This window comes from Taudactylus pleione, unplaced genomic scaffold (genome assembly GCF_031769625.1).
Source record: "Taudactylus pleione unplaced genomic scaffold, aTauple2 ptg000370l, whole genome shotgun sequence".
Classification (NCBI taxonomy): Eukaryota; Metazoa; Chordata; class Amphibia; order Anura; family Myobatrachidae; genus Taudactylus; species Taudactylus pleione.
The window spans coordinates 7048291-7074155 of record NW_028284771.1 but is presented as its reverse complement, the minus strand read 5'-3'; the positions used below and the strand labels follow the sequence as shown (position 1 = coordinate 7074155).

General features: G+C 44.3%; 1 protein-coding gene across 3 annotated transcripts in view; it reads right to left on the bottom strand.

The window, feature by feature from the left end:
* Nucleotides 1-25865, bottom strand: part of MCTP1 (multiple C2 and transmembrane domain containing 1) — a 1010275-nt gene that overhangs the window by 380946 nt on the left and 603464 nt on the right. For all 3 annotated transcript variants that reach the window (XM_088444636.1, XM_088444637.1, XM_088444638.1), the window contains one exon: nt 4802-4895. In XM_088444636.1, the coding sequence (XP_088300762.1) occupies nt 4802-4895 (94 nt within the window). The remainder of the gene's footprint in view (nt 1-4801; nt 4896-25865) is intronic.

The following is a 25865-nucleotide window of genomic DNA, read 5'->3' as shown; positions in this document are numbered from 1 at the left end:
TAAAGGCCTTTGTCTCCCTGTCATTGTTAAAAGAGCCGAGGCATCCTGGAAGTGTGAAATCAGAACTCATGAGTTGAACGGTTCCCCCGGGAACGCTGTACTGCTGAGAAGGTCAAAGTCATGGGCTGGACCATCTGAAAGTGTCTGATCGCCAGTCTGTGACACAGCGGGTGGGGGGCAAAAGAGCTAGAACTGAACACATCTTAATTAAAGCCCGCAGACAGCAAAACAGACTGTTTTTAAGTGGGCTGTCAAGTAGGACTTAGATATAGCCCTGTTAATGAATGTGAATCTGCTAAATGTTAAACCATAAACTAATAGAGATGCTCATAATATAATAGTTAAAACGCCATTAAAATTCTGCTATATCTTTATTCCATATTACAATCGGTTTTCATGCTTTGTTTGTTTAAGGTTTTTTTTGTATGTTTATAGGGATTTGGAAGAATTGGAAATAGTACATTACAGAAGGCGTTCCAAAATATAGACAGGATTTTCTTATAATCTCAGTGAAACACCTTGAAGTAGACTATCCAGGAATAGGTTCTAATGAGCCACCACCCTTCTATAAAGAAATCGGTCTGTCTTTCTGGTTGAAATCGGAAAGAAAGAAAAGCTCCAAATTATTTTCAAGTGTTATCACAGACCTTATTCACCAGCTGGAAGCTCAGGTAGTGTAGGGCCAAAGATTCTAACACTTATGCCAGGCTAAGCAGGACATTACTAGGGTAAAAGAGCCGAGCCTTTCCCAAAAAAAGAGCAAAGAGGCCTTAGCTTCGGCACAAGTAGACTTCTAGTAAGTACAATCTAAGAGTTTCTACAAAGGAGTGTTATAAACTTCATCAAGTGCCTCTTCCTTCGTTTACTCCACCACATGCCATAGTTGATCAAGTTGTCCACAAGGTAAGTCCGTAATCTTCAATTAATTATGCTTTTTCCTAATTAGACGTCATTGTTTCACTTATTTCTCTTACAACGCTTTACCACTTTGGACCAAGATTTTTCATCTGCTGGTGATTACCAAACTTCCACTAAGGCACAATATCTTTACTATAAGCCATATCCAGTAAAGTGAATTAGAATTATTAGTTTTAACCAGTGCTGACTACTGTAGCTGTATTTTCCATGCCCTCCTGACTCACAATATAAATTGATTTAGACTGAATACGAAATGTCATAGTTGGAATTTTCTTCCTTATCAACGTCACCTGCTCATACAACCTAAATTATATATAGTCTGGGAACTGCTTTCAATGTTCAGATCACCAACAACAGACTATTACAAAGTTACTAAGTAAAAAAACTTCACTATTACATTTAAACAGCACAACCGATATACAAAAGAGATGCAGGGTTTCATCCAGTATCATTCTAGTACAGATTACTAAAAGTAGATAAAATTTAATAATAATTTACATTTATAATGAACAGAAGACACACAGATCACTATATGAAATATTCAAGTATCCTTTTATACTGTACAACTGAGGACACTAATGCATTCTACCTGACCATCCTGATTTTGGCATGACAGTCCTGCTCACTAATACATGCACACGCTCCCAGCATAACACAGACACGCTCCCATGTCCCAAATCTGGAATCACTAAAGTTGGGAGTACAGGAACATGGGTAGTTATCACATATACTTGCACCTGCAGCACCCTGTAGTTCTTTCCTGCCTGGAACAGCAGCAAAGAGACCTACTGTGAAGAAGACGAGAGGCCTCCTATACTGGATAACTGGAGGGTGGAGAAGAGGAAATAAAGGGCTAAGGGGATAAGTGTCACATGTAGTCCCCACCATTCTTCCCATGTCACATAAATCCCCTCATTAGGCAAGGAGCAACTGGCCAGACCACAGTCAATAGGGAAGCCTATGGTTATGGCACATAGATGAATTTCTTTGTCTTTCAAGGAGTCCTGGGCATGCACCCTGAGTGATTAAAATGGGCCACATCCCCTTCCAGTGAGGCCAGGCCCACTTTTAAGTTGCGCGTGGGATGCTATTTGGCACACTTGGTGACACCTACCAAAGTGACGCCACTGGGTGTATCTAATGGGCATGCATGGCCATGGCATTGCTAATGCGTAAGTACAGTCTAACAGGTAGGGATAAGAATCCTACTCAAAGATACATCTAGCCTCAATATGCCACGCAGCACGACTTGCCTGGTGTGAGTGGGCCGCCAGGTCCCGTGCTACTCTGCTAGCGTTGAGCGTCTTTTGCCGAAAATGTGATGCGACTAGGACGAACCAGCAGACTGTGCTGATTAATTTGATATGTGACACTTGTATATCTGTGTGCACCTGAGTCTGTATATGAGCCACAATGGAACTTGGAATGACAAAAGCTGTGGCAGCAGGATGTAGTTAACAGACCGGCGGACACAATACCACCGGTCTAAATCCCGACACGACCTGCCCAACAAGGGTCTTAAGATAGGCATCGAAAAGCTGATGCCTATCTTAATCCCGACGCTGGAAGACCGACCCCCACCATCCCAATCGCCCTCTGACAGGTAAGTATAACACTTAGCCCGGGATGGGGGGGGTTAGGTTTAGGGACCCCCAGGGGGATTAGGGTTAGTCACCCCCCCAGGGAAGGTTAGAGTTAGGCTAGGGGATGGGGGGGATCAGGGTTGGGCACTAGAGGGGGAGGTTAGGGTTAGGTTTAGGATTTTGGGTGGGGAGGGGGGGTTAGGTTTAGGCACCCCTGGGGGGAGGTTACGATTAGGCACTAGGAGGGGAGGTTAGGGTTAGGCACCCCTAAGGGAGGGTTAGGGAGGGGGGAGAGGTGAGGGTTAGGGTACTTACCAATGGCCGTCAGGACCTCGATCTGTCGCACTGTCACTGTCGGGATTTGAACCATTCCGGGACAGCTACATTGTAGCACTTCCTATACAGATTCAGAGACTCAGTCACACACAAAAGTATCAAATTAATCCGTACAGTCTGCTGCTGCGTCCTAGTCACATCACATTGCCACTTACACGCGTTTTTAGCACTATGAAGGGTAAAAAACCATACAAGTGGGGGAAAGGAAAGGAAAGAAAAGGGAGGGTTTGGGTACATGCTATAAGGGAATAATGGTGAGGTATATGTGATATAAGGGAAGGTTATGTCACATATCTTTTTCCACATATACGTACTGTAGATCCCAACCATTCTTCACATGTTACAAACAATCAAATAATGTACAATTGACACGGTATATACAACCCACAGTTCAATCTCAACTTAATCCACCACTCTAACCTGAGTACAATGCAGTTCTTTTTTAGCAGAAATGTAAAATGGAGGCTAAATAATGGGATATGACGAGCAGGTCGATGGTTTGGGATTTGTCTGATTTGCTTACCACAAACTACTTTGTGAAAATTGTTATCAGGCCTAAAATTACATTTTTAAAGAGCAGCAGAAAATGCAGAATGTACAGTAGCCAGACACCAAAGCAATCCACCAAATGTAAGCCAATAGCCCTTCATTCCTTCACCATGAAACAGTGCCTAGGAATTCATATGCCCCCGATCCCCTCCCACCAGGGCCGGCGCTAGGCTGTGCTGCGCCCAGCGCCGTCCTGTGTTGCCGCCCCTTCCCTCCTCCGCTCCCTCCCCCTGAGCTTACATGTGTGCTATAGCGCCGGGAGGGAGGGTGGGCGTTTCCTGCGCCCTCCGGAAACAGTAGCGGTCTGGGCGACAGATCGGCTTGCCTGTGCCTGGAGCCGCTACTGCCTCCCACACACACATACACACTGCATGCCATACATCTCTAGCAATAGCAACATTATACAATTCATTTCTAACAAAAAAATGTTGACAAAATATACCACACCCCTAGCACTGTACATTGAAATAAAAACCGTACAATAACCTGAAACAGAAAATAAAGCTAGCCCTGCCCAAATTAGCTTACAATATAAATGGTGTCAGTAACAATACATAAGGTAGTATAATTCATTTATTTTAAATGCTGGAAAGCTCTGTAGTTCATATCCCTGAAAAATAAATGAATAAAATGAATATATACCCTTTTCGATGGAGATGTACTTTAAGTTATCTCAAGCGACACAGTGGTTAGCATCACTGCCTCCCAGCACTGGATCTAGCAAGAGCCCTATTAGTGTAGAGTTTATATGTTCTCCCTGTGTATGTGTGGGCCTCCACCAAAATTTAAAAAAATAACACGCAAATAAATATGGGAGGTTACTGGCTGCTAACTAAAGTGTACCATAGTGTATGTGCACTTATATGTTATGAATTTTAGACTGTAAGCCCCAAAGGACCAGGGACTGTGAATGACAAATAGTCACTGTACAGCACTGCATAATTGGTGGGTGTTATATAAATAAATCCTGAAAAACTCCTGCTTATATACTGTCACTAATAAGATGCAAATATTCTACCCCAACGATTATTGCATGTCAATTCTGACAATTATGTCAAGACACGAATTTAAAAAAATTAAATGACCTTAGAGGGATCAAATGGAACATTTGTATATCCCTCACACATTTATTCTCCAGAAGCCATGAAGATTGCCATTACCAAGACATAATTTTAATGATATGTTGCCTTTCCTAGGATGCCTTAAAATAAACTGCAAACCAACCAGTAGCCTGTCATCTCTTCTAATGTAATTGCAATATTGTGTGTGCCCCGGGTGGAAAACCTAACAAATAAATGTCATCAACTCACAACAAAACATTTCACTTTTTTTCTACATTTTAATTAACAGCTGTTTGGAGTATATGTTAATTTTCTGACAAACAATCCCATATAGAGGGTTCATCAAGTTCTTACCTGTGACATCAGCTGCCATCAATCCCTCTGCTCTTATGACTTTCACTTGAAGAAAGCCCACATCATTAAGATTGCTAAAGGATCTCACAAGACTCTGCAATACACAAAAATAAATACTCACTTATAAGTCATATTCCTTGTATAGATTCTAAATATGCAAGAATGTTAGCATTGTCAAATCATATTATAGTTAAAGCAAGATATATATATATAAATATATATATATATATATATATATATATATAAAATTATATATACAGGGCTGAAACTAGGATTTTTGTCACCCGGGGCAAGGCCATAATTTGGCGCCCCCCCCAAATACGGCATAGAGGACGAAAAGAGTGTGGTTTTGTGATACAGTAATGCCCCTTATAACACATTATGCCACACATTAATGACCCTTATAACAAATTATGCCACAGTAATGCCCGTTACAACACATTTTGCCACAAAGTCCTGTCCCTTATAACACATTATGCCACAGTAATGCCCCTTACAACACATTATGCCACACAGTAATGCTCCTTACAACACATTATGCACACAGTAATGTCCCTTATAACACATTATGCCACAGTAATGGCCCTTACAACACATTATGCAACACAGTAATGCCTCTTATAAATTAAGCCACAGTAATGCCCCTTATTCATTAAGCCACAGTAATGTCCCTTATACATTGTGCCACAGTAATGCCACATATACATTATGCCACAGTAATGCCCCATATACATTATGCCACAGTAATGCCCCTTACACATTATGCCACAGTATGCCCCTTACACATTTTGTCACAGTAAAGTCTCTTTACATTAAGGGCCCGATTCAGAGCCGCTCGCAAGCGGCACGATGTTAATGCCCTGCGTATGCGCCGCGCCCGGCGTGCACATGCACGAGCCCCGCTGAGAGACTGAAGTTCAGTCACTACGGGGCTCGCTACAAGATGGGGTGGCTGTCGATGTTGATTGACAGCTCGTCCCGTTTTGAGGGCGGGTAGGGGGGGGGGGTGGCCGGACAAATGCAGGCGTTCCCTTAGGAACACCTGGCGTTTGTTGGGATGTGTTACTGACAAACACTAGTGATGTCAGTAGTGGACTTCCTGCTCTATTAGAGCAGGAAGTCCACTCGGGCTTGCAGCAGCTAGACCCTACCCTAGGGTCTCGTCGCAAGCCCGATGGTCGTGATTATCGCGACGGCTCCGGGCCGCTCGCACCACCTGTGGGTGGTCTCCCACAGCTTAGCGAGCGGGCAGAGAAAAAAAACGCACACATTCAGAGCAAGCGCCCGCCAGCAGCGAGCGGCTCTGAATGAGGTCCTAAGCCCACATCTCTCTTCTTTCACCTGCCAGGGCTGTGCAGTGGGTGAGCCCGGGGTGGCGCGGGATGTGGCTGCCACACGCTGGGGAACTGTCAGTACTGCCGTCATTGTAATGTGGCGCCGCGCACGAACCAATTGGAGCTCACGGACCGGCAGCCTCTGCTGATTGGCTGCCGGTATGCCTTAGACTAATGCCCGCTACTTCCGCCGGAGGTGATGTCACCCATAACCTCCCTATTTGTCTATTACATTGAGGGCTCCTTTGACGCTATGCGTTCCATTACCTTGGAACACATTCCCGCTGTTTCCGCCGGAGGTGATGTCAAACAACCTCCTTATCAGTTCCACTTTAGCCGCCGGAAGTCTTATTCTGATCCACGTGGTGCGTTCCACCTGACGTTAGAAGGAAGTCGCGCGTAGTTAGATGGATATATGTAAATGCGTTCCACCTTTATTAAGTGTACAAATAGCGCTTCCTCTATCGTTTGTATCACTGCATTCCACTTATTACAATACATAGGTATATATGCATAGATCTACTCCATCATAATGGTATTTAAACCTCAAAAACAATAAAGCAGGTTATACCAATAAATAATATATATGGTCCCTTTATAATGTGCAAATAGCATTTAACAAGCATACAATGTTGGTCCATAATATCCATTTGATAAAAACATTTTAAAACCTAAACAAATATATCACATAGGTTAATAATCATAAAGATAGGATAAATATATATATATATATATATATATAAAAGGATATTTTTAAAAGAAGAATGTAGTGCAATGTGCATATAAGCTATAAATAAATAAGTACAGGCGTATAACAACACATAAATAACAGACATCTAATATATGTATCCCTTCCATATCCATGTATGCACTTTAAATGCTATTTGCACATTATAAAGGGACCATATATATTATTTATTGGTGTAACCTGCTTTATTGTTTTTGAGGTTTAAATACCATTATGATGGAGTAGAGCTATGCATATATACCTATGTATTGTAATAAGTGGAATGCAGTGATATAAATGATAGAGGAAGCGCTATTTGTACACTTAATAAAGGTGGAACGCATTTACATATATCCACCTAACTACGCGCGACTTCCTGTTAACGTCGGGTGGAACGCACCACGTGGATCAGAATAAGACTTCCGGCGGCTAAAGCGGAAGTGATAAGGAGGTTGTTTGACATCACCTCCGGCGGAAACAGCGGGAATGCGTTCCAAGGTAATAGCGCATAGCGTCAAAGAAGCCCTCAATGTAATAGACAAATAGGGAGGTTATGGGTGACATCACCTCCGGCGGAAGTAGCGGGCATGCGTTCCAAAAGAAATGGAACACATAGCCCTGATTGTACACACCCGCTTGGACAATTAGTAAAAAGAGCGGGCTCATCACTCATTAGGACCTCAATATAAACTATGCACCTTAGAACATATGGATATACCTTGATAAAGGCTGTTGCCGAAACGCGTTGGTATTGAAGGGACTGCCAGTCTTCACTATTACAGAGAGGGACCTGTCCATCTGCAGGGAAGGTGACTTGCTGTTGGGGCAGCATTGTAACCCCTTATGCTTTTGCACTTACTTTCTGTAAAGGTCAATTCTGGTATGCTGCCATCTTGATTTTATTTCCTGAATTGATTTGGGACTGTTTTATACCTTGTGAGAAATAAATGTAACTTTACTTCACATGGTGGAATCCATATTGTGATTTTTTTGAGGTGCTGTTATATGCTGAAGGAATTTTTTAAGAAGTTATCCCGATAACTAGGAAAAGTTCTAACTGAAGAATCTAAGAAACCAGTTTACACTGTTTACTAAGGAATTTTAAAGAAACCAGTTTTCACTGCTTTGGGATATTGACATTTATGTGATATCTATGTGACTTTCTATTTAAAGTGTTTTTTTGCTACGGTAACCATATTCCCTATATCCCCTAAAGGGAGCGCTGGCATTTTCATTTGCTTTCTATAATCCATTGGTGGTGTATGGGGGCCTTTACACCAGAACTCCAAACACAACTGTCCAGCTGGTCCCAAGCCAGTACACAAGCGAAACTGAAAAAGCATGTCTAAAGGCCCCCATACATCAGCAATCAATTGGGGGCAATCCTGAGTTTTGCAGATGATTGTGTAAAAAAATCTCCAGTGTATGGTGTCCACAGATAACAGATTCTGACCAAAAAGCATTTGGAATTGGTGAATCAGGTTGTCAAATATGTTGGATTGCACAGACAAATTGGGCTGTAGATTGCTAGTTCATGGTAACAATCAGCAGATTTGCAGACCGATAAAAAATAATGGGCATTTCAAGATTGACAGATCTGGCTTTCCTGAAAATGATCTTCAAATCACTGAAAAAAATTATCTGTATTGTATGGGCACAGATTGGTTGTTTGGGGAATCTTTAAATCGGGGAACAAAAAAAATCACAGAATCTGTGAATTGTGTTTTTTTGGTGATTGCGGATGTATGGGCCCTTTTAGGTTACAAAACTATTAAGGTCAATAGTCCAAAGTTTTAAAAATACAAATCAAGGGAACAACATGTATCAGCATGCCTGTGGTGAGGTTGGCTATGTAAATTGGACTACAGGAGGAAAAGCTATGGGAATTAGTATGTATATATACTAAAATATATAAATAAAATAAACATCAGCAAAAAATATTGTCACAAAACCATTGATGGCAGCCTGGCCATCAGTGTTTGCCAAACATCGATGGTCAACCCCAATGTAGGGTACTGTTCCAGCAGCTCTCTAGTAAGCTGTGGAAGGAGAAATGTTTTGCTTGGAAGTGCAGAAAAGCTACCTATGATGGAGATGGATTATACTATAAATTATGTAGAATAAGGCTTATAAATGTGTGTACATCCCAGAGTGAAAACATAGGGCATCAGATGGGACCTTTGTTGGTTACTTTATACAATGGGATATTATGGAAGAGACATGACAAGTCAGAATAAAGTAATGATAATAGTTTTAGAAGCATACAACCTCACCCTTATAGAAACATTGAGCATTATTAGGAAGTGGTTTTTAGACATTTGATTTTGTAACTATATGATATTGCAAACTGTCTAGTGAAACTAACATTATTGGCATAACTGAATGTTATTGCTACTAAACACTAGGGTTGTATCTATATGGTGATCACTAAGATTCTCTTTGTATTCTATGGTGGTAACTAAGATTTTATATTAGTCCCTTGGATGCTCTCTGTAATGGGGGTGGTCACTAGATTGGACTCTGTATTGCATGTCAGTCAATGGGAGGCTCTCTGAATTGTATAGCAGATACTAATATGTCACAGCACCTTTGACAAACTTCATTAGTGGGAGATGATACCATAGCATGTGCTTGCTCACCATATGATGTAAGACACTTGACTAAATAAACTGGCATGACTATACAGTAGATAGACAGAAACCCTAACATTAGTATTCTTGTGCTTACTTACATTTCTGAATCGTAATATGTTAACTATGCCATTGTGCCAATGAAAATAATAGTTTTGGATCATAAAATTATCTATAAAAATATTATGGATGTAAAGAGCAGCCCATGCTTTTATTAATAATATGAGAAATCTGACAGTCAGAGCACACTATGATATTAACGTTATATGTCCCAAGTGAATGCTTCCTGTTTACAGGAAGATATGACCTTGATTTTCAGAGCTGAGAAATTATTAAGCTAGGTATATTCCCATATGTGTATTAATATGATATGTCTTATATAAAAAGTATTTATGGGCTCTATTAACTCAATCTTTATACATTTGTTTATATTTCAGACAGCGTCTCAGAGGGGGTTAAACTGTCTTCTATGTTAACACAGAAAAGAAGCTTTTAATGCTACAGTAACGACTTTAGTAGAGGCTACCGCCCATGAACATTATTTCTTACTGTTGCTAACAAAACTGTTTAAAGGTACACAGTGTATACAGGGGGTGATTCAGCAAATGACTCAGAAGCGATGTTAGCATCTGTCATAGCTGTAATACGGCCCCTGCATGCATTACTGATCCGAGCTGCGTCACAGATGAGTAAAAGAGGACAGGAAATCCCCATCAGCCAACGGAGATCCTGGCATTACCACTCCCCCCCCCCTCCCCCCTGCACGCGCAATGGTGGCAACACACCTCCGTTTTGGACCATCGCTGCCCCCATTCCACCCAGAAACGGGCAGCAGACTGGGGCAATCACTGACGATCTGCTGTCAGACTGCGTGTGGGATCGCAAACCTGTACTGCACATTCACAATATGGGTCAGTCACATGCGCAGATTCCTGATCATTTTTCTTTTTCCTATTTTCAGTCTTTAATTTCTTTTAGGTCAAATGCGTGATAGAGGAGCCTCCATACCTAGCCCCAGAGCCGACGGGCACTAGGATGCGGTTCTCACTGGCGGCCAGACCTCCAACATGCGCTACTGCGCATGTGCGGCTCCACCATGCGTCTTTCTGTAGTGGCGTCCTCCATGTTAGGATGCAATCTGAGACTCCCCAGCGTTACTGAGCCATACCAGGCTCCCACAGGTTCCCTGTTACATTATGCCATCAGCACCTACATAGAGGGGCATAGTGCTACCTAGCTAAAGGGTGTATGTCATACTTGCCAACTCTCCCTCATTGTCAGGGAGACTCCCTGAAATAGCAGCAATCTCCCTGTCTCCCTGAAGAGTCTACCAATCTCCCTCATTTCACCTTACCCCCCCATTATGACACTGTTATATAAAAGAAAAAACAGAGATATGTACATTCAAATGGGATCATTAGTATAATTCCCCTGCATTGGTTAAAAGGCACAATGATCCCTATGGTTACATGTATTTTCTGAGAAGTGATCAGTGTGTTTATATCAACAAGTAGATCTTACTAACTACTTTGGGGCTCATTTACATGTGTATGTAAATCAATTTTATGACACGCCCCTCAGATGTAGCCGTCCACGCCCACTTTACAGCCGCGCTCATAGGTGCTGCTTTCACAATCTCCCTGAAATGCTTTTTCAAAAGTAGGCAAGTATGGTGTATGTGTCATTACTTCCTGGTACACTGCAACGCCCAGCATACCCAATCGCTCTAGACTACATCTGGAATAAAGTTAACCTTTACCTGTTTCTGTGTCTACAGCCAGTGGCTGTCAGCCACCTGTATATCTACCTGGCGAATAAATCAACAAATCAACACCCTGGTTAAGCCAATTTGCTGTGTGGGTTCACCTCCATATGCACACTAATAATGAATCCATGGTTATTTGCAGGAAAGTGGTATACAACTAATCGGCATAATAGTGGATAAATGCTATACAGGGCTGAGTGCTTAATATTCATCTGCATGGGGTTCAATAGTGTTCAACATTTTTAATACATTTTTAAAGATATTTTGCTGCTAAGCAAGTAAATAACATTAACATATAGGGCCGTATTCAGAGCTAAGAGTAAAAGCAAAATAACAACAATTTACTCCTAGCAGAGCCAGATTAACAATGGGGCGGATGGAGCTCCAGCTCCAGCCCCCCACATAAAAAATATACCCATCATCAGCATGGCCAAACAGTCAGTCAGAATATAAAACTATTAAAATAGCTTTTTCTAGTTTTCACAAACAATTATACATTATTTGTATTTGTATGTATGTAGGGAGACACTGGGGCTGATAGTGTATGTCGTGTACACACTCACTTGGCTCTGGTCACACCCATGAGCGCCACCGGGTCTGGGTACACCCGGTGCGCATTGTGGATACCCCCGTGCGTCGGAGACATGGCCAGTCGGAAAGGGGGTGTGGTCTAAATAAAGGGGTGTGACCTTGCTGGAGATCTCGATAACATCACTCCGGGGGCAGCCCAGCATTAGTGCGGAGATGCTGGGATGCCCCTGGAGACAAGGCAGTGTGCACTGTCGGCTCCTCTTCTATGACAGAAGCCGGCTGCTGCAGGAGAATGTTACACTGCAGCACCCGGCTCCTGTCACTGCAGAGGAGCTGGCATTTTGGTGTCACCCTCGGGTGCGGCCAGCAACCCCTGCACCCCCCCTCATGATGCCACTGGTCACACCCACACAGCATGGTTACAGCTCCTTCCCTTCTCAGTATAGGTACTGTCCCATGTGGCCCTTAATCCGCCCTTGGAAGTGATTACTATTCTACAAAGGCTGTTTATGATGTAACAAGTCACATGGTCAGTATACTCTCACAAGCAGGTCCCTCTTCCTTCCAGTGCTTCTCCTTACTTATACTTTCATCTACTACTTACTCCCCACTAGGACACCTAACACTTACACCCTGTTACTTATTTAAGTGTTATGATCGCCAATGCAGCAATGTATATAAACCTTGACCTGCATTGTATTGTACTATAACTCACTGGTTTCTTGTTCACGTAATTGTTTATGTACTATGTAAGGCAACACTTGTGGCACCATATAAATAAAGAATAATAATAATAATAGTAAACTGAGGTGAAAAATCACCTCTTGCATGCATTTTGCCATTGCTATGTATCTATTTATAATCTATCTATCTATCTATCTATCAGGTTAAAATAAGCTTACGTTACAAGGTCAATAGACGTTAACATATACAGCTAAAAACTGACAATTCTATAGCAAGTCACATGATCGACCTATTGAAGTAATAAATCACATCTACCTGCATTTCACCATATCTATCTATCTATCTATCTATCTATCTATCTATCTATCTATCTTTCTATCTATCTCTCTATCTAATACTTGCCTACTTTCCTGGGACAGATGGGAGCCTACCAAAAAACGAGTCCCACTCCCCCTGCAAGAGTAGGCAATTCTCTCTAAATAGCCGCCGCCACCCCCCATGCCCACACGCTCCCTGCTGCACCAAAAGCTTACACTACACAGTCAGTAGGCATATTAACAAATACAGCTAATAACTAAACGGTCTATAGCAAGTCACATGATTATTACCCTATTGAGGTTATAAATCACAACCTATCTGAATTTCACCAATGCTATCTATCTATCTATCTATCTATCTATCTATCTATCTATCTATCTATCTATCTATCTATCTATTATTTTCATATATAACTTTTAGGTTAAAATAAGCTTAACTTACATTATGATATGTCAGCAGATAACTGACATCTCTGTACAAAATAGTGATCTTTCTACCAAAGCTGAGTGACACAAAGGTTGTTTATGATGTAACATGTCACATGGTCAGAATCACCTCCTGCATGCATTTTGCCATTGCTATCTATTTACAATCGATCAATCTATATATAATTTAGGTTAAAATAAGCTTACATTACAAGGTCAATAGACAGATTAACAGATACAGCTGATAACTGACAGTTCTATAGCAAGTCACATGATCAACCTAGTATTGAGGTTATAAATAACATCTACCTGCATTTTACCATATATATCTACACGGGTGTAGCTAGACCTAGGGGGGCCCCATAGCAAAATTTTCCACCTCTGCCAGTTTTATAGCAAGTGACATGATTTGCATATTGAGGTTATAATCACATCCTATATGCATTTCACAAATACTATTTATCTATCTATCTATCTATCTATCTATCTATCATTATTGTCATATATAATATTTAGGTTAAAAATGAGAGTTATGGTAAAACTTACTTTTGCTAACTCTCTTTCTTCGATGTCCATAGGGTCCACAGGGATACCACAGGGTGTAGGTGGTGGATAAGGACCGGACACCAAACTGTTAAGCTTTTAACTGCCAGGATGCAACGGTCCCTCCCCCTAAACCCCGCCCCTGAGCCTGTGGCAAATCAGTTTGTTAACAAGCCCAAGGAGAGGAGAGAAGGAAGACTGGTACACAGAAGAATCACACTCTCACATCAAAGAGACGGGAAAGCAGTGATCAGGAAACCACAATGGACTTCGAAGAAAGAGAGTTACCAAAGGAAAGTTTTACCATAACTCTCAATTTCTTCTTCAGGATCCATAGGGATCCACAGGGGTACCATGGGGATGTTCCATAGCAATATTCAATAGTGGGGGCGCTCCTGAGCTGAGAGGAATATCCTGCATCCAAATGAAGCATCCTGAGAGGCAAAGGTATCGAAGGCATAAAACCTAAGAAAGGTGTGGACAGAAGACCATGTGACCGCCTAACAAAGCTGTTCAGCTGAGGCGCCACGGGGAGCTGCCCATGAGGGTCCGACAGAGCGAGTGGAATGAGCAGAGATGGTAGCCAGCACAGGAAGGCCCGTCCGTGTGTAAGCCTGTGAGATAGTCATGCAAAGCCATCTGGCCAGAGTCTGTTTGTTAGCTGGCCAGCTCTTCTTGTGGAATCCATAAAGGACAAAAAGGGAATCTCTTTTCCGAAGAGAACTTGGACAGTTCACGTAGATCCTGAGAGAATGGACCACATCCAAGGAGGCCTCACCTGCCGAGAGGTCTGCTGATTGGAAGGCCGGGACTTCAATTTCCTTATTAATATGTAAATGAGAAACAACCTTGGGAAGTAAGGCCCTCATTCAGAGCCGCTCGCTATTTGCGGTCGTTCGTTCTAAAACAAGGGGTGGCTATTCAAATGAACCGCTAATTGCGGTCTGTTCACGCCTCTAAGTCTGAACGAGCGAGCAAAACTTGCGGTTGTAATTTTGAAAAATATGCCCCCTTGCCGCTTGCACCATACGTCATGTCCGCTTTTTATTAGATTAATCGAGTACATCGAACAGCGTATGAACTGCTCGCTATTCTTGTGGCTGTTTTTTTCAACCGCTATTTTGCGAGCAGTTCTGAGTAAAAAAAAAACAAGTGACGTGGTCAATGACGCTGCTGTAATAATTATACATTCCCTTAAAAGCCCCGTTTTGACCTTTAAGCACGCCTGCGTTCGAATTCCACCCCCCCCCCGTTTTCAAGCACCTTCCCCTGTTACCACCCACATACATCTCCTTCTGTCACTCAAAATAGCAGGCATTTGCTATATAGCGAACAAACGATTTTCGGCCGCACTGACTGGTTCGCGCATGCGTATTAAAATCCGTACGCATGCGCAGATGTGCGAACATCGGTCAGAACGAACGAGTGGCCGCTTACGAGCGGCTCTGAATCAGGGCCTAAGTCAGGACGAGTTTGAAGAACAGCCCTGTCCTGATGAAAGATCAGAAATGCGGAGCGACAGGAAAGCTCCCTTAAATCTGACACCATACGGGCGGACACAAGAGCCAGAAGAAAGAGAGTCTTCGCTGTGAGTCACTTGAGTTCCACAGATTCCAGGGGATCAAATGGAGGGCTCTGAAGGGCCTGGAGAACCACTGACAAATCCCACGGCACCACTTGAGAGACGAAGGGAGGATGAATACAGAGTACACCCTAAAGGAAGGTGTGAACATTCAGCATTTTAGCAATTCTGCACTGGAACGAGATAGAAAGAGCAGAGACATGCACTTTCAGTGAGGCCAGGCGGAGTCCAAGGTCCAATCCTGCTTTAAGGAAGGCCAGAACTCTAGAGACCCCAAAAACTTGAGGGTCAAAACTTCTGGTAGCACACCACTGGAAGTATGTGTGCCATACTCTGTGATAGATCCGGGCAGAGGTCAGCTTACACGCTCTGAGCATAGTCTGGACCACTGAGCTAGAAAATCCTTTGGACCTTAGGAGGGATGTCTCAAGAGCCAAGCCGCCAAAGACAGGATGTAGACATGGACCTTGAGACAATAGGTCCGGACATTGAGGAAGTAGGTGAGTAGCGTCTATGGAGAGGCTATGAAGATCGGCGGACCAATGTCTTCTGGGCCCGGCCGGAGCCAACAGCAGGACAGTGCTTGAACTTCCGAAGGACTTGAGGAAGAAGGGAGACTGGAGGGAAAAGGTACACCAGATGTAAGGTCCAGTTTACCGATAATGCATCTACGAAGGCTGCTTCGGCATCCCTTACTCTGGACCCATACACTGGCAGCTTGCGATTGTGTCGGGAGACCATGAGGTCCACCTCTGGCTGGCCCCAATTGTCTACTAGGAGTTGAAAGACCTCTGGGTGGAGAGACCATTCCCTGGCATGCACATCGTGACGGCTGGGAAAGTCCGCTTCCCAGTTGAGAACTCCCGGAATGAACACCACAGAGATGGCCAGGAGGTGACCTTCAGCCCATGCGAGAATGCATGACACTTCTGTCATTGCTAACTGACTTCAAGTGCCTCCTTGGTGATTGATGTAGGCCACTGCTGTGGCATTGTCGGACTACCTTTGTACAGGCTTGCCCTGAAGAATGTCCTGAGCCACAGTGAGGGCTCTGTAAATGGCTCGGAGTTGCAATACATTTATTGGCAGGATCAACTCGACTGATGTCCAACGGCCCTGGAAGAAGTGTTGACGGTCGCTGCGTCCCAGCCCTGGAGGCTTGCATTCGGTGTAAGGAGTACCCTCTCCGGGATCCAAAAGGGGCGACCCTTGGTTAGGTTGGATCTCTGTAACCACCAAGAGAGGGACAGACGAACATCTGGAGAGAGAATCATTGTCTGGAATCTGATCCAATTGGGCAACCCGGTCCATCTGGAGAGTATTAGGTGTTGCAGAGGACTGGAATGGAACTGAGCGTACTCCACCATGTCGAAGATGGATACCATGGATCCCAGAATCTGCATTACTGAGTGAACTGAGACTCGGCGACTGTGGAGTAATCTGCACTCATTGTTGAAGTGTGGAGATCTTGTCCACTGTCAGGGAGATTCTCTGAGCTTGAGAATCCAAAAGAGCCCCCAGATGGACCATCCTTTGTGAAGGGTTCAGGGAGGACTTTTTCCAGTTGATTAACCAGCCGTGTCTCTGTAGGAAGGCAATAGTTATCTGAAGATGGCATTGAAGAACCTCTGGGGAGCGTGCCAAGAGCAAGAGGTCTTCCAGGTATGGTAGCAGCCTGACTCGCTGACAACGCAGGTGGGTTGCCATGACCGCCATAATTTTGTTAAAAACCCGTGGAGCTGTAAAAAGTCCAAAGGGCAGAGCCTGAAAATGGAAATGTTGCTGTAGTACAGCAAACCGGAGATATCGCTGATGAGAGGGTGTTATAGGTACATGTAGGTAAGCGTCCTGAATATCCAGAGTCCCCCAGCTCCATACAATAGAGTGTAGGGTTTCCATCCAAAATCTGGGTTCCCTGATGAATTTGTTCAGGGATTTGAGGATAGGCCGATTAGACCCATTTGGTTTCTCCACCAGAAATAGGGTAGAATAATAACCGTTCCCTTGCTGTGATAGCGGAACTGGAACTATTACCCCCACTTGCAGCAAGGACTGAATGGCTTTCTGGATAAGCAGTGCCCTGCTCGGGTCTGATGGAGGGCCTGTGTAGGAAAACTGGTGGGGTGGTCGTCTTAGGAATGAGAGGGCGCACCCGTAAGAGACCACTTCTTGTACCCAAGCGTCTGTGGTGGTTTGACGCCAGCAGTAGGCAAATTGAAGAAGTCAGCCTCCTACTCTGGGGTCCTCCCAGGGGGAGGCCCATCCTGTCAGGCTGAAGGTTTGTCCTCAGATTTGGAAGCAGGACATCGGGTGGCCCAGGTCTGCTTGGTCCTGAGCTTGGCGGCCCTTGTGGAAGCCGATTGCGGAGGAAACGACTGGCCCTTAGGATTTCCCTGGGGACGAAAATACGTTGTACGAGGCTTTGCAGTAGCTGCTGAGGGCAGAAAAACAGAATTTTGATGCTGCCAAAGTAGCTATAATCTTGTCTAGATCTGGGCCAAACAGGATTTCACCAGTGTAATTCAGTTCATCTTGCAAATTTACTAAAGGTAAAGTCGGGTGAGATAGAGAGAGATTTCTCTCTTCTCACTCGTAAAACTTGGGGGAGATAGCTAACTCGAATCAACTCACCATTGGGCAAATCGGAAGTACTTTTCACCTAAAATATACATCTCTCAAATTTACCAAGAATCGGGATGACAAGCTCGGGTGAGATGACAGCAAACTCTCTGCCCAAATCACTTTTCAAACTCTCCACCTCCTGAGCTGTGAGTTAGCCTGAAACATACACAAATCATTGTGATTTGTGTATGTTTCTGCCTTTAATTAGTTAAAAACGGGTTAAATTATTTTTAAAAATGATGTGAGGTCCCCCTCCAAAAGCATAACCAGCCCTGGACTTGTCATCCTGTCCTGGTACCTAAAATAATGTGGAACAAAATGAGTAGGGTTCCACCGTAATTTAGGTACCAGCACCAGGCTGCAGGGCCAGTCCTGGTTTTAAATATAGGGGAATATAGCACTACATAATCTGACTCCTGGGAGAGGTATGTAGGGGGACCGGACCCAGCATTTTCTAGAGAGAGCTGTGGCTGAGCCTGCAGAAAATGGCCGCCGGAGACCTCTGAGGGGGCGGGTCCGAGGAAGAGAGCAGCTCAGAGCGTCCAGACTGCGGTGGAATGGCGCCTTGAGCTGGGGGAGGGGCCGCTGTAATAGGCAAAGCTGACCTCCCTTGGCTGATTTTTGACCACCGGGATACCATATGTACCCTGCTGGTCTAATGGATCCCGCGGTCGAGGCCAGTGTTTACTCTCAGCACCTCCGGTCTGTCCCCTGAGACCGGAGGTAAGACTGCCCAGCACTGGGCTACCACACGTGGTAACCCGCCTTACCTGTCATCTGCGTCCGAGTTGCAGTCTGGGGTCCTCCGCAGGGCCGGCTAGCAAGGAGCCCCGCCGAAAGTACCAAGCGATGCTATGGAGTTGCGGCGCCCAGAGGGGTGATGGAGTGGCAGCACAGATGTCCTAAGCACAGTCTGATGCTGCACACTCAGTAATAGAGATAAATAAAATTAGAAATCATAAAAATAAAGCTTTGGGCTGTATAAGGCAGCCCACTGTTAAACAAGGTGATCCGAGCTCCTGCCAGACAGCAAGCAAACTGATTTGCCTCAGGCTCAGGAGCGGGGTTTAGGGGGGAGGGACCGTTGCATCCTGGCAGTTGAAAGCTTAACTGTTTGATGTCCGGTCCTTATCCACCACCTACACCCCATGGTATCCCTGTAGATCCCTATGGACCCTGAAGAAGAAATAAGCATACCTTACATTGTGGCATGCCATATCAGCAGATACAGTTGAACTGACATTCTACCAAAGCTAAGTGACATCACAAAGGCTGTTTATGATGTAACAAATCACATGGTCAGTATACTGAGGTTAAAAATCACCTCCTCCATGCATTTTGCTATTGTTATCTATCTAACTATAATCTATCTATCTATCATTTATGTTAAAATAAGCTTACACTACACAGTCAGTAGGCATATTAACAAATACAGTTCGAGGTCTATTCATTATCACTTAATTTCTACAAAAGCAGGTGAAAATTAACATTTTCACCTGCTTTAGTAGAAATTAAGTTTTCGGGCCATTCGTCAAAAAGGTAAAGCAGCAGATACACATATATCTCCTGCTTACCTTTCTCTCCCGATGTGGCCTGCTGACCCGATACACTAGTTTGACCTGGGGACGCTGGGCAGAACTTTTACCTGGGGAGCCTGTTCTGGGCCTTCCATTGGATGGACTTGGATGAAAACTTCACAGAGGGGTGGCCTTTGGTCTGGGATGCCTAATGGAGATGTTGGGGTCCTGATCGGACCTCATGGCAGAGTGCGCTGGGCAGAACTTTGACCCAGGGAGCCTGTTCGGACGTGGGGAGCTTGTTCTGAGCCTACCACTTGGTGTTATTTATTCTGCTCCTGATAAGGACAAATTTCTTCAATTATGTTCAATTAAGATTCATGGATTATGGCCTTTGTATGCTGACACTGATTGCTGAATTCCAATGCCAGGAAAAGTCTGGAGACTTAAGTAACAGCAAGTCCAAAGAATAGCCAGAAGTCTAGATCCAGTGAGGGTAGTTGTCTGAGAGCAAATGGTCAGTGCTTCGATAGCCTGGGGTCAAACACTGGATGGCAGCCAGGAAGGTACAGTATACAGAGTGCTGGTTCACATGAACATGCTCAATAAACTGTCAGTACGCTCTTCAAAGGAATCTGCTCATATATGCCTGGGGTGTGGTATAAGAGATAGACAAAAATTAGTTAGACAATGTCTAGATCTACCCCAGTTGTTAGACAGTCAATAGATCGACAGGTACAAAAGGTTGACAGGTACAAAAGGTCGACACACTAAAGGTCGACATGTAAGAAGGTCGACAGGTACAAATGGTCGACAGGGACAAAAGATCGACATTGAAAAGGTCGACACGGAAATGGTCGACACATTTTTTTTCCAAAATTTATTTTTTGCATAAATACCATTCGGCCCCTTGCGGGCTCGCTTTGCTTTCCACGCTGCGGGCACGGTGGCTCGCTTCGCTCGCCACATGGATTTATTCCCCCTCCATGCCCACTTGGATGGTAGGGAATGACGTTGGATGGTAGGGAATGACGTTGGACACTGGCTCATCTTAAGTGCCTAACCCAAAAAAAAAAAAGTGTCGATCATTTTTGTGTAGACCATTTCCATGTCGACCTTTTGTACCTGTCGACCTTCTTACATGTCGACCTTTAGTGTGTCGACCTTTAGTACCTGTCGACCTTTTGTACCTGTCGATCTATTGACTGTCTAACAACTGGGGTCGATCTAGACATTGTCTAACTAATTTCTGTCTATCTACAGTCCGGCATCCATATGCCTGAACCCAGTGAAACCTTTATACAAAAAATGCATATGATATTGATGCTGCAGGGCGACGATCCCTATTACTTTCTTCCCATTGTTCCGCAAGACATGACTCAATAGTTATATTCAGGTTTAATCTAATTTTGGCAGCTAAGGGTTCTATACAATAAGTATAAATTAAGGGACCCAAGGATAACCTTGAATAGTTACATTACTCAAACTAACACTGGTCAGAACTGCAGATGAAATGGCCCAGAAGGAAGTCGAGGATATCACCGGTGGGCCCTGCTGCTGACCCATCCCCTATCATAGGGGGGGGGGGGCAGGGCCTACCATTCCCTCTATCTTCAGCAGCACAGAATGCAAAAAATAAACAAATTGAAAAAAAAATTGCTTCATCAATCCTTCCCCTTAGGTCCCCCAGTAGTCATATGACATAATCAGGGTTGGCCACTGTGTGTGTAGTAAAGATGTCTCTGTTCCCTCCCTGAGACTCCACCCCTTTTTTCTCCTCTGTCCTTTTCTCTCCTCTGACCTATCTTTATACCTGCAAAAGGCAGGAGAAAAGAAGTGCAAAAGGTGGGGCCTTGGGGCCTGATTCAGACCTGGTCGCTATCTGCATACGCTCGCTAGCTGCGTATGCAAATTTGTCAAAGTGACGCCACGGGAAGCGATTGCTCGCCAAGGTATAAGAACACCCACCATGTCTTAGCGAGTGGTCACTTTGTGTGAGCGTACGCCCAATCACAAAAGCAGAGCCGCCCACCAGCAACACGTCATCTCCTGGAATTGTATTAAAACATTGGTACATCGAGCACCATCGTATGCTAACGCAGTGCTTGCAGGGAGCTTTACCCTACCGCATTGCTAGCATTGCGAGGAAATCAGGGTAAAAAAATGGCAAGTGACGTGTACTATGACTGCATGTTAATTATGCACGCCTCTGAAAACGGCGTTGAAACACTCAGGCACGCCTGCGTTCGCATCTCCAACCCCCGTTATTAGTGGCCTGCTCCTGTCACTCATTTCACTGGGCTGTCTTTGCTGGGCGAGCGAGTGGGCTGCGATCGCACAGAGTAGTTCACACACGCGCAGAATGAAGCGTGCACATGCGTGTTCGTAAACCATCGGGCCGCTTGCGAGCACACAGCGCTAGCGAGCGGGTCTGAATCAGGCCCTTGGTTCGGAACCCTTTGGACATCCCCCCTAATGACTAATTTGTCAAAAAAAATTTTTTTTTAATTATTTCAATTCACCCCAAAAATAAGACATGTCATTTTTGGGGTGAAAATGTAAGAAAGTGTTGGAAATTGGGTAAAAAAAAGTGGGGGCCTGATATTTTGGGGGGATATATGGATGAAACAGATGTTTTTGAGATTGCAAGAGGCTGCAGCAGGTGTATTTTTGAGTTTTAAAAAAATATTACTGTTAGAGACATCAAAATATTCCCATTTTCAGGTACCCCAAATTTATCTACGGTACTTATTTTTCCGAAAAAAACATTGCTTTCTATCATTTTTCCACACATATGCAACTATGCATATAACAGCCCTTTGCCACAAAATAAGTTCACTAAATACCTTTATTAGGATTACTACTACTACCTATGGTCACTGAAGCTTTTTATGGGGTACAGACGGATTTCCCAAAAAAATGATGTCCATTTCGCTAGTTTTGCTTTGTAAAACATTCGCCTATCTGTATTTTCGCCTGTTTTACAAGTGAACAGGGCACTAAATACTTTTAGGGCTTTTGAGTGGACGCGCATGGAGAAAACATTGCATCAAAACAAGCGAATGAGGCAAATTCAATCCGCTTTTCGCCAGACTGCACTTTTGGCAGCTAATGAAATTCTGTCCTTAGTCGCCTCTCCTAGTCCTTGCACCTTCTTCTCCTCTACCTACCAGCCGGTCTGTGAGTCTCTCCACCTCTTGCGCACTGCAGTCAGTGTGCTGGCACTGGGTATATGGGGAGGTATAAATGCAATATGGGGCGTGTGAAGATTAATGTTATCTGGGGGGTGTACATTAATATTAACGTGGTGGGGGTGTATTAATATTCTGGGGGATATATTATTGTTATGAGAGTGGTATGCTGAAGTTGTTTTGGGGGTATAATAATAATGCTCTGAGGGGAAGTAGGGGTGTATTCATTTCATGTGGGAGCAGATGTGGTAATTCTCCATATAAACACATACACACATATACAAATATACATTTATGCGTACAAAAGCCGTAGGGAGGGGTGTGTGAGCAGTGCTGTCACCCAGGGCGCAGAGCTCTGGGGATTCACCATCACTACCCCCAGCCCCTACATCTGGCTACCAGGGTGTGTGTGTGTGCCAGTAGCCCAGCTTCAGTGCTGCTCAGAGCGCCCAAAGGAAGCTCTGGGTACGCACCCTGCAGTGAGTAGAAGCTCCCTGAGCACTCCACACTTCTGCCTCTGGCCCATAACCTAATGTGATGTCACGGGTTGGGGGTGGGGCTGGCACAAGACATTGGGGGGCACTGATCCACTGCTGTGCAGTACAACCCCATATATACAGTCAGGTCCATAAATATTGGGACATTGACAGAATTTTCAGATTTTGGCCTCTATTCACCACCACAATGGCTTTGAATTGAAACAAACAAGATGTGCTTTAACTGCAGACTTTCAGATTTAATTTGAGGGTAATTACATCCAAATCAGGTGAACAGTGTATGAATTACAATGGTTTCTATATGTGCCTCCCACTTTTTAAGGGGCCAAAAGTAATGGGACTATCAACTCAAAAGCTATTTCATGGACAGGTGTGGGCTATTCCCTCGTTATTTCATTGTCAATTAATCAGGTAAAAGGTCTGGAGTTGATTCTAGGTGTGACATTTGCACAATATTTATGGACCTGACTGTATATACATATTCATAATGTTTTATATACATCTTTGCTTGTTGACTAATGTGCATGTGTGACGGGCATATGCACATGCACAATGACCCGGCAGGGACTCAGCAAAGCCTCAAAGGCTTAGCTGAAGCAAGAAAGGCTGTTGGGTCCCCACAGCCGGCAATGGGGATCATACTGCTTATGCTATCTATAGATGGCGTAAGCGGTACAGTCATAAACACAGTACCACTGCTTGCTAAAATCTGAACAGGGTTTATCATGAATGAATATATGTAAAAGAAATTGAGACATAGGACAATTCAGTTATATAAAACAAAGATGTTATAGTTTTCTTTTCATGTTGTGTTTTTTTGTTTTCTTGATATGCAGCTAGGGAGTAGCAATTTGTGAAAGGGATTTGGGTAATGTCATTGGGTGGTAATGTTTGAAGGCTGCTGCAGTAGATGAGAGATAGTGCACTAATAGATGTGAGACGTGTTTGGTGGTGTATTTGGTGAGGGGTAATAAGTGTGGTATGGTAGGATGGATGGTGCGTGTAGACCAGGCATGTCAAAAATGTGGCCCGAATAAACATTTTATGAGGCCTGACAATGGGCCTGATTCAGAGCCAGACGCTATTTGCGCTCGCTCGTTCAGAAAAAAGGGTGGCTATTCAAATGAACCGTTCGCTCTTTGCGGCCTGTTCACGCCTCTAGGTCTGAACGAGCGAACAAAACTTGCGGTTGTTTTTTGGAAAACGACGCCCCCTGGCCGCTCGCATCCTACGTCATGTCCGCTATTTATTAGATTAATCGAGTACATCGACCAGCGTATGAACTGCTCGCTATTCTTGTGGTTGGTTTTTCCTACCACAAATTTGCGAGCAGTTCTGACTATAAAATAACCCAGTGACGTGGTCAATGACGCTGCTGTATTAATTATGCACACCCATAAAACGCCCATTTTGACCTTTAAGCATGCCTGCGTTCTGATCTCCACTCCCCATTTTCAAGCACCTTCCCCTGTTACCACCCACATACGCCTCCTCCTGTCACTCAAAATAGCAGGCATTCGCTATTTAGCGAACAAACGATTTTCGGCCGCACTGACTGGTTCGCGCATGCGTATTACGATCTGTACGCATGCGCAATTGTGCAAACATCGCTCGGAACGAACGAGCGGCCGCTTACGAGCGGCTCTGAATCAGGCCCAATGTGTGCCCACATACTGTATATATAATATGCACCCCATCCCCTGCCACAATCGGAGCTCAGCCCCAGTCAGGCAGTGTTTACTCTATTTAAAGCTGGCAACGCAGGTTTTTGAAGTGATCATAAGCCTCTGATCGCTTCAGAGGCCAACATTCCCAGTGATGCAGCGTGCAGGTGACGTCATGACATCACCCGCGTCTCCTGAGATGAGACGAGCCTGCGCCTACCTCTCTGGATCTAATTAGATCCAGTCAGTGGCAGCGTGTACGCGGGATGGTGAGAGTGAAGACGGCGTGGACTGGAGCGGTGCCCAGTGGCCATCATGAAGAAAGGTAAGTGCTGCACAAGTGAGTGGGGCCTGTTCTATACTGGGAGAGGGCACAGCATAAGGGGCATTACTGGGGGCACAACATAAGGGGCTCTGCATAAGGACATTACTGGGGGCTCTGCATAAGGGGCATTACTGGGAGCTCTGCATAAGGGGCATTACTTGGGGCACAACATAAGGGGCATTACTGAGGGCTTTGCATTAGGAGCATTACTGAGGGCTCTGCATTAGGAGCATTACTGAGGGCTCTGCATTAGGGGCATTACTGGGGGCACTACTAGGGACATTACTGGGGGCTCTGCATAAGGGGTATTACCGGGGGCTCTGCATAAAGTTCACTACTAGGGGCATTACTGTGGGCACTGTATAAGGGGCACTACTAGTGACATTACGGGGGCACAACATAAAGGGCATTACTGGGGCACTGCATAATGGGCACTACTAGGGCACTGCATAAGGGACATTGAATAATGGGCACAAATTCATGGGGCATTGCATAAGGGGCACTATTACAGGGGGCACTGCATTGGTTTTTATTAATAATAAACCTTTCAAAATTGCATTTAAGACTTTTTGTTTGTTGCGGCCCACACACTCTTAAGACCTTGAATATTCAGCCTGGTTGGTATTTTGAGTTTGACATGAATGGCGTAGACCATTTCAGTGGGTGAGAAATGATGTCTGCAGGGCTGTAACTAGGGATCAGCCAGCAA